The sequence below is a fragment of the Eleutherodactylus coqui genome, chromosome 4 (genome assembly GCF_035609145.1).
Source record: "Eleutherodactylus coqui strain aEleCoq1 chromosome 4, aEleCoq1.hap1, whole genome shotgun sequence".
Taxonomy (NCBI): domain Eukaryota; kingdom Metazoa; phylum Chordata; class Amphibia; order Anura; family Eleutherodactylidae; genus Eleutherodactylus; species Eleutherodactylus coqui.
The window spans coordinates 65,591,050-65,605,097 of record NC_089840.1 but is presented as its reverse complement, the minus strand read 5'-3'; the positions used below and the strand labels follow the sequence as shown (position 1 = coordinate 65,605,097).

The following is a 14,048-nucleotide window of genomic DNA, read 5'->3' as shown; positions in this document are numbered from 1 at the left end:
TTGAATATAGGGAAAGATTTCGCCTAATTGGATAAATGGTCAACATAAGAAAGCTGCTGCACCATATAAGGGCTTAGTCACACATCCACATCAGCGCCCGTACACGGACGCCTATGCGCCCATATGACTGAGCCCTTACTGCAGGAAGAAGACAGACGCACTTCAGGACGGACGACTCCCCGCAGCGCCGAAGAAAGAACACATGACCAGCAATGAAGCCGGTCACATGTTCTTTCTTCCGGCGCTGCGGAGAGTCGTCCGTCCTGAAGTGTGGCCGTCTGCTTCCTGCAGTAACACGGGCGCCGATGCGCCCGTGTGACTAAGCCCTATTGCCGATAACCCTTTATATGCCACAGTCAGTGCAACTCCTTTGTCCTTTGGATGGCCCACTAATGACGAGATTGTGGGGTGCTAGTCAATTGTCTTAAGAATCTGGGGCTTTGTGAAGTCCATCAGGTCTGTTGTGGAGTTCTTCCTATTACACCCTGCCTGAGAGCAAGATGCTGGCAAAAGTACAATATACCACAATACTGGAGTATTTCAGTATATTGCACAAGCAATCAGACAACTGCAAGTTTGATCCCTATGAGTAATAAAATTTACATTATAACAAGATTTTTTTAAACTATTACAAAAAATGTAAAAAATATTAAAAGTTTTAAACCCTCCCTTTTCCCAGTTTCAGCATAAAAAAAATATTTAGTATCACTACACCTACAATCTATTAAAATATGGCATTATTTATGCTGTATAGTGAATGCTTGATACAAGAACTGAGAAAAAATGCATGATACAAGAACTGTTTTTTTTTGTCAGCCCACGTCCAAGTAAAAAATTTAGTAAGAAGCGATCTGGCGGTCAGAAGCTGGAAAAAATAATTATATGTTTAAAAGCAGTACAACAAGAAAAACGCTAATTTGGTATCGTCAGAATTTTGCTGATTCACAGAATAAACTTAACATTATTTTTACTGCTCTATGTACATCTAATGATTAGGTAATCACATTTTTTTCCCCATTTCACCCCACTTAAACATTTTTCAAAGTTTTTCAGTCCATTGTATGATATACTAAGGCCGGCTTCACACAAGCGATAAAATTGCGCAAGATTTGTGTGTTTTGCACAAATATGAACCCCATTCATTTGAATGGGTTCATACACATAAGCAATGTTTTCTCGCATGGCACCACGATGCGATGCTATGCAGGAAACATATCGCAGCATGTTCTATCTGGCTGCGCGATACCACATTGCAGCCTCATTGTTTTCAATGAGAACAGCGGCAGCAGCGCTGGCTCTATTGAAAGCAATGGGAGCAACTCTGCACATGAAAACACCTCGCATCCACGGGATTTCACATGGTGGGGAGCACGATATGTGGACGGGATTCGCTAACCTAAATGGTATCAATGAGATTATTGGCTATTTTCACTTTTTTCATAAATAGCTCCATTATTTCCCCCTCAGAAGTATTCACATAGTCATATAATTCACAGACAAGATTACTCTTGAGTAATATTTAAATATAGGTAAGAATTAGAGATGAGCGAACGTGTTCTTCCGAGCTTGATATTCGTGCGAATATTAGGGTGTTCGGTATGTTCGTTATCCGTAACGAACACCATGCGGTGTCCGGGTTACTTTAACTTTCTTCCCTGAGACGTTAGCGCTTTTTTTTGGCCAATATAAAGACAGGGAAGGCATTACAACTTCCCCCTGCAACGTTTAAGCCCTATACCACCCCCCTGCTGTGAGTGGCTGGGGAGATAAGGTGTCCGCCTGATATAAAAGTCTGCCCCTCCCGCGGTTCGCTATGGATGCATTCTATATGCGCTCAATGGGGCCAGCGGCAGCTTGAAATCCCCGCCTCCAGAAACACAGCCAATCACAGCCATTCAATGACATCATTGTCATTGGCTGTGATTGGCTGAAGGCACGTGTCTTTCTGGAGGCAGGGATTTAAAGCCTTTCATAGAGAAAGCTTGTCTGCCGTGGATTAGGAGGGAGTGACAGCCTGCAGGAGCGCCGCAGATCATCTAAAAACGTAAGTAATGATTTTTATTCTTTGCTCCACTGTATTGCCGGCGTATAAGGTGACAGTTGGGGGGTCGTCTTATACGCCCCGTCGCCTTATACGCCGGTATATATTTTTAGTGTAACACATTTCTGGATGAATTGCAGGAAAGGGGTTATATATTTAACCCCTTTCCGACCATTCATCCTGCGATCGCCGGCAGCCCATTGCATTCAGTGGAACATGCTGTATTGCCGCTCCATTGAATTCAATGGGCAAACATCGTTCTTCTCTGCTACAGCTGTTACAGCTGTGGCAGAGGAGAACGATCTTTATGCTGACAGTGGGGGGGGGGGCACTCTTGCCGCTATTGTGGCTTAATAGTGAGACCTGTGAACTTGAGATGTAGCCCACCATGTAGCCCCTCGCCTGCCCTATCCGTCACTGTGTCATTCCCATCACTTTCTTGAATTGCCCAGATTTTCACACATGAAAACCTTAGCGAGCATCGGCGAAATACAAAAATGCTCGGGTCGCCCATTGACTTCAATGGGGTTCGTTGTTCGAAACGAACCCTCGAGCATCGCGGGAAGTTCGTTCCGAATAACGAACACCCGAACATTTTGGTGTTCGCTCATCTCTAGTAAGAATTCCTTGTTTATTACCTGTCACATTTTTGGCATATGGGTATATTTTTCTTAGGTTGTGAAGAATGAGCTCATGAGTAACCTCCAAGTAATCCGCTGATCGGACCAAATTTCTAGTAGCTCCTACAGCTTGCTTGAAGAATTCCATTATATCTGAAAGTCTTGCATCTTCCCTCTTTGATCGTATATTTAAACTGAAAATAGAAAAACACATTGAAATTGTGCTTGTGAGTAACAATTTTGCACAAAATTGTCAAGAATATCAACTCATCAGAGACTTAGGTCAGAAAGGGATGAGGAGGAGGTGTACAAAAGAGACACAAAGACAGCACAAATTAATATCTTGGACCATTGAATGGGGGTCACCATAAATACTCATTCATACCCTGAACTGAATAAATGTGTTCATGATGATTAACTTTATGATGCCTGTAAGAGTGAGGCGCAAATGAAAGTCAATGGCGTAGATTTACCATGTGACAAATTTAGTAAGAGGTGCATGCCCCTCAATAAAGTTGTCACATCAATAGGTCATCCTGTTTTCCAAAATGTCAAATCTATGCCAGCTATAAGTTGATGTATATGTGTGCTTAAAACGAAAAAAAGGGGTTAGGTACGGTATTAGCCAGTAGAGCAAAGTGTGAGTAAGAGAAACCACGTAATCTTGTAGATATGATACCTTTTAATGGCTAACAAAAATACATGATGTTAATGCAAGCTTTTGGACCAGTGCAGGGTTCTTCCTCAGGCTTCATAAGCTCGCTATAGCATCATGTATTTTTGTTAGCCATTAAAAGGTATCATATCTACAGGATTACTTGGTTTCTCTTACTGAGAATAATCACATTTTGTGAGCTTAAAATTACACCAGTATCTGGCATAACTTAAAGTAAACTAGGCCCCTCCCCTTTACACTAAGCCCTACCCATTTTGTAGAAAAATATTGACGGAGGTTGAAAAAAAAACTAAGAGTAAAAAAAAAAATTTCACAAGTACAGTCTGCTAAAAAATGTGTGACTTTTATATGCCACCTGGTGCATGGGCCTTACTAAATTCTCCTTTATGATTTCAGGGAAGATATATGCATCCAAAAAATGTTGAAATATAGTGTTTTAATCCAACTAGAGAAATTTAGTTTGAAGGTCCACTATCATTTTTCCATCTCTGCCCCACTTACCTGTCTGCCACATTCTAGGCATCCCCTGCGTATATTTCAGTCACTTCCATGCGGTGCAGCCTCCTGTCTGATACTTAGCAGACACCATCTTGATTTTTAGATTTCTCCATGCTTTCTTTTCCCTTATGCTGTGCTAGCAGTCCCATGATGCATCAGCAGAGCATCACATCAACAGATAGTGCCTTACCATCTCTGCCTGCTAGGAGGACAGTGTAATTTTTATTACCATCTATAGTCTCCTAAATAAGCTAAAGACCATAAGTTTACAATCAGGAGGATGCACTGGGATCTCCTGCATTATAACATTGTGACAGGAGACTGTAATCATTAGCAGTAACTGTGATCAGAGTTTATGGAACAGTCCACGCAGTTTCTCATCATACAGGATTTCCTGATGACTGGAATAGTGATTTCTTGACAATAAATAGAGATAAGTAAATCTCAGGCAGTCACAATGAGATCACATGACCCACTTGAAGAGAAGGACACCAGGAACTTTCAGATAGAAAGGGATAAGTAAACACGGTAATACTAGCGGACTTATATATTCTAGGGAGGTTGTTAAATAACGAATAAATAAAAAAATTCACCGCAGTGGCCTTCTGGTCTAAAGGGTGCACAACTTCTGCGACTACCTGATGCGCACTGTGCGTCAACAGTCTAAGACACTACGCACTGATTCGGCCAGCTTTAATTGCTCATATAAACAGTGCTGGCCATTCAGAGAAGTATGTAGCGTCTTCGATTACCGATGCAATACCAATGTATAACATGCATCGGGTAGTCAGAAAAGCAATGTAGCTGTCTTCGATTGTCTTGGACCAGAGGATCACTTTGAAATAAATTTAACCACTACCCACCTATAACAACTAGGTGCATGCCATGGAGTTTTTAGCATTACACATAATATTTAAATCAAGATTGTCATTAGGTCCAGCAATAAGTGTCTACTTCATATTGATTTATGATTTATTCTATGATAGACATTATTGGCTCTGTTTTAGATGGCATCTATTATTTTGACCTCTGGTGGGTCAATCCAACCCTGAGATAGGTTATCTGAAAAAAATCAAACTATAAATTTCTATAAACTCTGGGGTCTCTTCCAACTCTACCATTTTATGATTCTATCAGAGGCTGGATAGACATCTGTCTGGGATGATTAGTGATCCTGCACTGAGCAGGGGGTTGGACCCGATGACCCTGGAGGTCCCTTCCAACTCTACCATTTTATGATTCTATCAGAGGCTGGATAGACATCTGTCTGGGATGATTAGTGATCCTGCACTGAGCAGGGGGTTGGACCCGATGACCCTGGAGGTCCCTTCCAACTCTACCATTCCATGATTCTATGATAAATGGACCTGTCTGGGCATCAACACTAGGACAATGATATAGCACTGAATAAGGTGGGCTTTGACACTTCCAAAAACAATAGTTATGTTGTGATACATTTCTCCCCCAGTATGCACAATCTTACTTTGTCCTAATCTTTGCGTATTGGGCATCCACCAGACTCTTGGCTTCTCTGACAGATTTCCGAATTTCATCGTCCTGCACAATGTTTCCTCCATCTTAAAAAATAAAGACCAATCATATTTACAATACATACTGAATAAGCCACATCCTTACATGCTTTCTTAGATTTCCAATACTTGAAAACTCATTGATGTAGAATAAACAATGCACCCAACCTAGAAACCACTTACTGTATATCTGGGAAGTTGGTATGATAACTTGGTAAGAAAACTAGTGCATGAGTAAAGGATGAGTTGTCAAACAAGTATTTCGACATTAACCTGCAAGTCTTCAGGAATTACATTCTGTCTAAATCAAACATCTTATCACGGTTTACTTTTATATAATCAATCATTATGGAGTAGTATGGCAGAAAGACACGTCCAGGCCATGAGCATATCCCAAAGACTATACTAGGATGATTAAATAATGATGATCCATGAGGGGTAAGTAGAGTTGTTCATATAGGAACACACATTTGTTCATACATATGTTGTCCAATGGTCCTATATGTGCTGACTAGAGTTGAGCGAACGTACTCTGTAGAACTTGATACTCATTCGAGTATTAGCGTAGTCAATGGTGCTCCTTACTCGAACGAGCATCAAATCATGCTTGACCCCGCCCCAGCTTTTGGCTCCTCCCTGCTGTGGCATGCCTGTTTTGGCCCCTCCTCGCCGCAACGCAGTGCGCGTCATTTTAAAATTTTTGGTCTGGCAGGAAGGGGAAGGGGGAGAGAGAGAGAAAAAAACACGAACCAAGAAAAAAGAAAAAAACCTCGGCACCTGGCGTCCCACATACAAAAATGCGTGAGTCTCCCATTGTAGCCAATGGGGTTCGTTACTCGAGCAGAGTTCTCGAATTTTACGAAAGGCTCGACTCGAATAACGCGGACCCGAGCATTTGGGTGCTCGCTCATCTCTAGTGGTGACCAGGGCTGCCAATTATCCAGAAATTCCTGGACAGTCCATAAAAATGGGAAACTTTTTTCCAGCGTCCGTGAAAAGAAATGGAGGAAATTGATTTGTCTGTAAATTTTTTTATCGTATGGTAAAGCTGGTAATGAGTTCATATCGGTATCTGACTTATAAACATGTATTAGTTATAATCTTTATAATTCATTATGGCTTTATACTGTGTCCCAAAAAAATGTTGGCTGCCTGTGATTTTTGGATAAGTTGTCCAGGAAAAAGAAAAATGTAAGTTGACAACCCTGGTGGTGACCTTCCTTTTACATTGGGTTTATAGTCCCAGCTGAAGGATGCAGCAACCATACTCTTAGAGGCACCTTACAGAGTAGCAGTGAAATCAGGGCATGGCTGATTAATATAGGAAGCTCTGGAATCCCTTCTGCAGTAGTGTTGTGTATTTGTGTATTTTCGTGAGTGGACAAATGGCACTATTGGTTATAACTAGAGATGAGCGAACACCAAAATGTTCGGGTGTTCGTTATTCGGAACGAACTTCCCGCGATGCTCGAGGGTTCGTTTCGAACAACGAACCCCATTGAAGTCAATGGGCGACCAGAGCATTTTTGTATTTCGCCGATGCTCGCTAAGGTTTTCATGTGTGAAAATCTGGGCAATTCAACAAAGTGATGGGAACGACACAGCAACGGATAGGGCAGGCGAGGGGCTACATGTTGGGCTGCATCTCAAGTTCACAGGTCCCACTATTAAGCCACAATACCGGCAAGAGTGGGCCCCCCCCCCCCCCCCTCCCAACAACTTTTACTTCTGAAAAGCCCTCATTAGCATTGCATACCTTTGCTAAGCACCACACTAGCTACAACAAAGCACAATCACTGCCTGGATGACACTCCACTGCCACTTCTCCTGGGTTACATGCTGCCCAACCGCCCCCCTCCTCCCCCCCCACAGCGCACACCAAAGTGTCCCTGGGCAGCCTTCAGCTGCCCTCATGCCACACCACGCTCATGTCTATTTAGAATTGCGTCTGCCATGACGAGGGACCGCAGGCACACACTGCAGAGGTTGGCACGGCTAGGCAGCGACCCTCTTTAAAAGTGGCGGAGCGATAGCCCACAATGCTGTACAGAAGCAATGAGAAATAGAATCCTGTGCCACCGCCATCAGGAGCTGCACACGTGGGCATAGCAATGGGGAACCTATGTGCCACACACTATTCATTCTGTCAAGGTGTCTGCATGCCCCAGTCAGACCGGGCTTTTTAATTCATAGACACAGGCAGGTACAACTCCCTATTGTGAAGTCCCTGTCGACCCACAGCATGGGTGGCTCCCTGGAACCCACCGGCGGTACACAGAAATATCCCATTGCATTGCCCAACACAGCTGAGGTAGTAATGTCGTGCTTAATGCAGGTGGGCTTCGGCCCACACTGCATGCCCCAGTCTGACTGGGGTTCTTTATAAGTGTACAGATGTAGTAAAAACTCCGTGTGCACCTACAGCATGGGTGGGTGCCAGGAAGCCACCGGCGGTACATAGAAATATCCCATTGCATTGCCCAACACAGCTGAGGTAGTAATGTTGTGCTTAACCCTTTCCAATCCAATTTGTATATGGTTTTCCTAGGGGGCTTACTCTTTTTCTGCTGTTATACAACGGCGCTATATGCTGGCTAAAGCCAGTACTGCATGAGCTGACACGTAGGATAGGCTCCGACAGCAGAGAGGCTGGCAATATACAGTAAGAGAACCCCGACGGACGTCTACCAACAACGGAGCTGTACAGCCTTAAACCCTAATGTCTTCACAGGTCACACAGTGGACTGGAAAGGGTTAATGCAGGTGGGTTTCGGCCCACACTGCATGCCCCAGTCAGACTGGGGTTCTTTACAAGTGGACACATGTAGGTTAAACTCCCTGTGGACCCACTGCCTGGGTGGGTGCCAGGAAGCCACCGGCGGTACATAGAAATATCCCATTGCATTGCCCAACACAGCTGAGGTAGTAATGTCGTGCGTAATACAGGTGGGCTTCGACCCACACTGCATGGCCCAGTCAGACGGGTTCTTTAGAAGTGTACAGATGTATTAAAAACTCAGTGTGCACCTACAGCATGGGTGGCTCCCTGGAACCCACCGGCGGTACATAAAAATATCCCATTGCATTGCCCAACACAGCTGAGGTAACGTCAGCTGTAATGCAGGTGGGCTAAAAATTAATTTGATTACACTGTAGGCGAGGGCCCACAAAAATTGCTGTATCAACAGTACTAATGTACATCCCAAAAATTGGCCATGGCCAGCCAAGAGGGCAGGTGAAACCCATTAATCGCTTTGGTTAATGTGGCTTAAGTGGTAACTAGGCCTGGAGGCAGCCCAGTGTAACGAAAAATTGGTTCAAGTTAAAGTTCCAATGCTTTTAAGCGCATTGAAACTTATAAAAATTGTTCTGAAAAATTATTTGAGTGAGCCTTGTGGCCCTAAGAAAAATTGCCCGTTCAGCGTGATTACGTGAGGTTTCAGGAGGAGGAGCAGGAGGAGGAGGAGGAGGAGGAATATTAGACACAGATTGATGAAGCAGAAATGTCCCCGTTTTGGATGGTGAGAGAGAACGTAGCTTCCATCCGCGGGTGCAGCCTACGTATTGCTTACGTATCGCTGCTGTCCGCTGGTGGAGAACAGAAGTCTGGGGAAATCCAGCCTTTGTTCATCTTGATGAGTGTTAGCCTGTCGGCACTGTCGGTTGACAAGCGGCTACGCTTATCTGTGATGATTCCCCCAGCCGCACTAAACACCCTCTCCGACAAGACGCTAGCCGCAGGACAAGCAAGCACCTCCAGGGCATACAGCGCTAGTTCAGGCCACATGTCCAGCTTCGACACCCAGTAGTTGTAGGGGGCAGAGGAGTCACCAAGGATGGTCGTGCGATCCGCTACGTACTCCCTCACCATCCTTTTACAGTGCTCCCGCCGACTCAGCCGTGACTGGGGAGCGGTGACACAGTCTTGGTGGGGAGCCATAAAGCTGGCCAGGCCCTTAAAGACTGTTGCACTGCCTGGGATGTACATGCTGCTCGATCTACGCACATCCCCTGCTACCTTGCCCTCGGTACTGCGCCTTCTGCCACTAGCGCTGTCGGCTGGGAATTTTACCATCAGCTTGTCCGCAAGGGTCCTGTGGTATAGCAACACTCTCGAACCCCTTTCCTCTTCGGGAATCAGAGTGGGCAGGTTCTCCTTATACCGTGGATCGAGCAGTGTGTACACCCAGTAATCCGTCGTGGCCAGAATGCGTGCAACGCGAGGGTCACGAGAAAGGCATCCTAACATGAAGTCAGCCATGTGTGCCAGGGTACCTGTACGCAACACATGGCTGTCTTCACTAGGAAGATCACTATCAGGATCCTCCTCCTCCTCCTCCTCCTCCTCCTCAGGCCATACACGCTGAAAGGATGACAGGCAATCAGCCGGTGTACCGTCAGCAGCGGGCCAAGCTGTCTCTTCCCCCTCCTCCTCATCCTCCTCATGCTCCTCCTCCTCCTCCTGTACGCGCTGAGAAATAGACAGGAGGGTGCCCTGACTATCCAGCGGCATACTGTCTTCCCCCGCCCCCGTTTCCGAGCGCAAAGCAGCTGCCTTTATGGTTTGCAGGGAATTTCTCAAGATGCATAGCAGAGGAATGGTGACGCTAATGATTGTAGCATCGCCGCTCACCACCTGGGTAGACTCCTCAAAATTACCAAGGACATGGCAGATGTCTGCCAACCAGGCCCACTCTTCTGAAAGGAATTGAGGAGGCTGACTCCCACTGCGCCGCCCATGTTGGAGTTGGTATTCGACTATAGCTCTACGTTGTTCATAGAGCCTGGCCAACATGTGGAGCGTAGAGTTCCACCGTGTGGGCACGTCGCACAGCAGTCGGTGCACTGGCAGCTTAAAGTGATGTTGCAGGGTGCGCAGGGTGGCAGCGTCCGTGTGGGACTTGCGGAAATGTGCGCAGAGCCGGCGCGCCTTTACGAGCAGGTCTGACAAGCGTGGGTAGCTTTTCAGAAACCGCTGAACCACCAAATTAAAGACGTGGGCCAGGCATGGCACGTGCGTGAGGCTGCCGAGCTGCAGAGCCGCCACCAGGTTACGGCCGTTGTCACACACGACCATGCCCGGTTGGAGGCTCAGCGGCGCAAGCCAGCGGTCGGTCTGCTCTGTCAGACCCTGCAGCAGTTCGTGGGCCGTGTGCCTCTTATCGCCTAAGCCGAGTAGTTTCAGCACGGCCTGCTGACGCTTGCCCACCGCTGTGCTGCCACACCGCGCGACACCGACTGCTGGCGACATGCTGCTGCTAACACATCTTGATTGCGAGACAGAGGAGGAGGAGGAGGGTGCTTTAGTGGAGGAAGCATACACCTCCGCAGATACCAGCACCGAGCTGGGGCCCGCAATTCTGGGGGTGGGTAGGACGTGAGCGGTCCCAGGCTCTGACTCTGTCCCAGCCTCCACTAAATTCACCCAATGTGCCGTCAGGGAGATGTAGTGGCCCTGCCCGCCTGTGCTTGTCCACGTGTCCGTAGTTAAGTGGACCGTGGCAGTAACCGCGTTGGTGAGGGCGCGCACAATGTTGCGGGAGACGTGGTCGTGCAGGGCTGGGACGGCACATCGGGAAAAGTAGTGGCGACTGGGAACTGAGTAGCGCGGGGCCGCCGCCTCCATGATACTTTTGAAGGACTCAGTTTCCACAACCCTATACGGCAGCATCTCAAGGCTGATGAATTTTGCTATGCGGACGGTTAACGTTTGAGCGTGCGGGTGCGTGGCGGCGTACTTGCGCTTGCGCTCGAACACTTGCGCAAGCGACGGCTGAACGGTGCGCTGAACTACACTGCTGGATGGGGCCGAGGACAGCGGAGATGAGGGTGTGGGTGCAGGCCATGAGGCGGTAGTGCCTGTGTCCTGAGAGGGGGGTTGCATCTCAGTGGCAGGTTGGGGCACAGGGGGAGAGGCAGGGGTGCAAACCGGAGGCGGTGAACGGCCTTCGTCCCACCTTGTGGGGTGCTTGACCATCATATGTCTGCGCATGGTGGTGGTGGTGAGGCTGTTGGTGTTGGCTCCCTGGCTGAGCTTTGCGCAACAAAGGTTGCACACCACTGTTCGTCGGTCGTCAGGCGTCTCTGTGAAAAACTGCCAGACCTTAGAGCACCTCGGCCTCTGCAGGGTGGCATGGCGCGAGGGGGCGCTTTGGGAAACACTTGGTGGATTATTCGGTCTGGCCCTGCCTCTACCCCTGGCCACCGCACTGCCTCTTGCAACCTGCCCTGCTGATGCCCTTGACTCCCCCTCTGAAGACCTGTCCTCCTAAGTAAGCGTTGCACACCAGGTGGGGTCAGTCACCTCATCGTCCTGCTGCTCTTCCTCCGAATCCTCTGTGCGCTGCTCCCTCGGACTTACTGCCCTTACTACTACCTCACTGCAAGACAACTGTGTCTGATCGTCATCGTCCTCCTCACCCACAGAAAGTTGTTGAGACAGTTGGCGGAAGTCCCCAGCCTCTTCCCCCGGACCCCGGGAACTTTCGAATGGTTGGGCATCAGTGACGATAAACTCCTCTGGTGGGAGAGGAACCGCTGCTGCCCAATCTAAGCAGGGGCCCGAGAACAGTTCCTGGGAGTGTTCCCGCTCCTGAGCAGGTGTTATTGTAGTGGAGTGAGGAGGCTGGGAGGAAGGAGGAGCAGCAGACAGAGGATTCGGATTGGCAGCAGTGGACGGCGCAGAACTGCGAGTAGACAATAGGTTGCTCGAAGCACTTTCTGCCATCCAGGACAGGACCTGCTCACACTGCTCATTTTCTAATAACCGTCTCCCGCGTGGACCCATTAATTGGGCGATGAATGTGGGGACGCCAGAAACGTGCCTCTCTCCTAATCGCGCAGCAGTCGGCTGCGACACACCAGGATCAGGAGCTCGGGCTGTACCCACACCCTGACTTGGCCCTCCGCGTCCTCGGCCGCGTCCACGTCCTCTAGGCCTACCCCTACCCCTCAGCATGCTGTATTACCAGTGATTTGATTTCACAGGCAGGAAATAAATTGGCGCAAGACTGCAGGCCAAATATAATTTTTGCCCTTTTTGGAAAACGAAAGGCCCCACTGCCTCTAGTGAATGAATTATCTAAGTTTAATAACTGTGCTGTGTCCCTGCTAATGTGTCACAGAACGTGAGGGTAGCAGAGTTATTAACTCTGGCAGAGCAGGTATTTTTTTCCCAATTAAGGAAAGCAAATGGCGAAGCCAGCAGTAAAGCGTAGCTGGGTGCGTCTGATTTAGCAATGTTGTTCACGCAGCTCACACGTGTCCACCGCCCTTAGGACGGACAGAGGCTGGACAAATAGATTTGTTTTCAGTTTTTTTCCACCAAAAGGCAGCACTGCGTATATTCAATGAACATGAGAAGTTTAATAACTGTGCTGTGTCCCTGCTTATGTGTCACAGAACGTGAGGGTAGCAGAGTTATTATAACTCTTGGAGAGCAGGTATTTTTTTCCCAATTAAGGAAAGCAAATGGCGAAGCCAGCAGTAAAGCGTAGCTGGGTGCGTCTGATTTAGCAATGTTGTTCACGCAGCTCACACGTCTCCACCGCCCTTAGGACGGACAGAGGCTGGACAAATAGATTTGTTTTCAGTTTTTTTCCACCAAAAGGCAGCACTGCGTATATTCAATGAACATGAGAAGTTTAATAACTGTGCTGTGTCCCTGCTTATGTGTCACAGAACGTGAGGGTAGCAGAGTTATTATAACTCTTGGAGAGCAGGTATTTTTTTCCCAATTAAGGAAAGCAAATGGCGAAGCCAGCAGTAAAGCGTAGCTGGGTGCGTCTGATTTAGCAATGTTGTTCACGCAGCTCACACGTGTCCACAGCCCTTAGGACGGACAGAGGCTGGACAAATAGATTTGTTTTCAGTTTTTTGGCACCAAAAGGCAGCACTGCGTATATTCAATGAATAACAACTGTGTTGTCGCCCTGCCTATACAATTCTTTCCCTGCAGTATCAATGGAGGGTGCAATGGTCTGCAGAGGCGATTTTGAGAAGCAAAAAAAAATGCAGCACAGCTAACAGCAGCCTGGACAGTACTGCACACGGATAAATATGGCCCTAGAAAGGACCGTTGAGGTTCTTGAAGGCTACACTCACTCCTAACACTCTCCCTGCCTATGCAGCACTTCTGTCCCTAATGCCAGGTGCAACGGTCTGCAGAGGCGATTTTGAGAAAAAAAAATTTGCCACTGCTAACAGCAGCCAACACACAGCTATCAGTGGCCCTAATAAGGACCTTTGGGGGGTCTTGAAGCCTACACTAACTACCAATTCTTTCCCTACAGCAGCTCCGGTACAAACAGCACTGTCCCTCATCTAACTCACACCGCATCTGAGGCGAACCGCGGGAGGGGCCGACTTTTATGTTCGGGTGACACCTGATCTTCCCAGCCACTCACAGCAGGGGGGTGGTATAGGGCTTGAACGTCACAGGGGGAAGTTGTAATGCCTTCCCTGTCTTTCAATTGGCCAGAAAAGCGCGCTAACGTCTCAGGGAAGGAAGTGAAAATAACCAGAACACCGCATGGTGTTCGTTACGAATAACGAACATCCCGAACACCCTAATATTCGCACGAATATCAAGCTCGGAAGAACACGTTCGCTCATCTCTAGTTATAACCGATGTGCAATCTGTGGAGCACCACATGCCACTGAGGAGGTGAACGTTGGCTACGAAA

At 47.6% G+C, this 14,048-nt stretch overlaps 1 protein-coding gene across 1 annotated transcript in view; it reads right to left on the bottom strand.

Annotated features, from left to right (window-relative positions):
* Window positions 1-14,048, bottom strand: part of LOC136626487 (myeloperoxidase-like) — a 39,968-nt gene that overhangs the window by 17,562 nt on the left and 8,358 nt on the right. The window contains exons 3-4 of the mRNA XM_066601546.1: window positions 5,319-5,412; window positions 2,680-2,855 (exon numbers count right to left, since the gene is read on the bottom strand). Of these exons, the coding sequence (XP_066457643.1) occupies window positions 2,680-2,855; window positions 5,319-5,412 (270 nt within the window). The remainder of the gene's footprint in view (window positions 1-2,679; window positions 2,856-5,318; window positions 5,413-14,048) is intronic.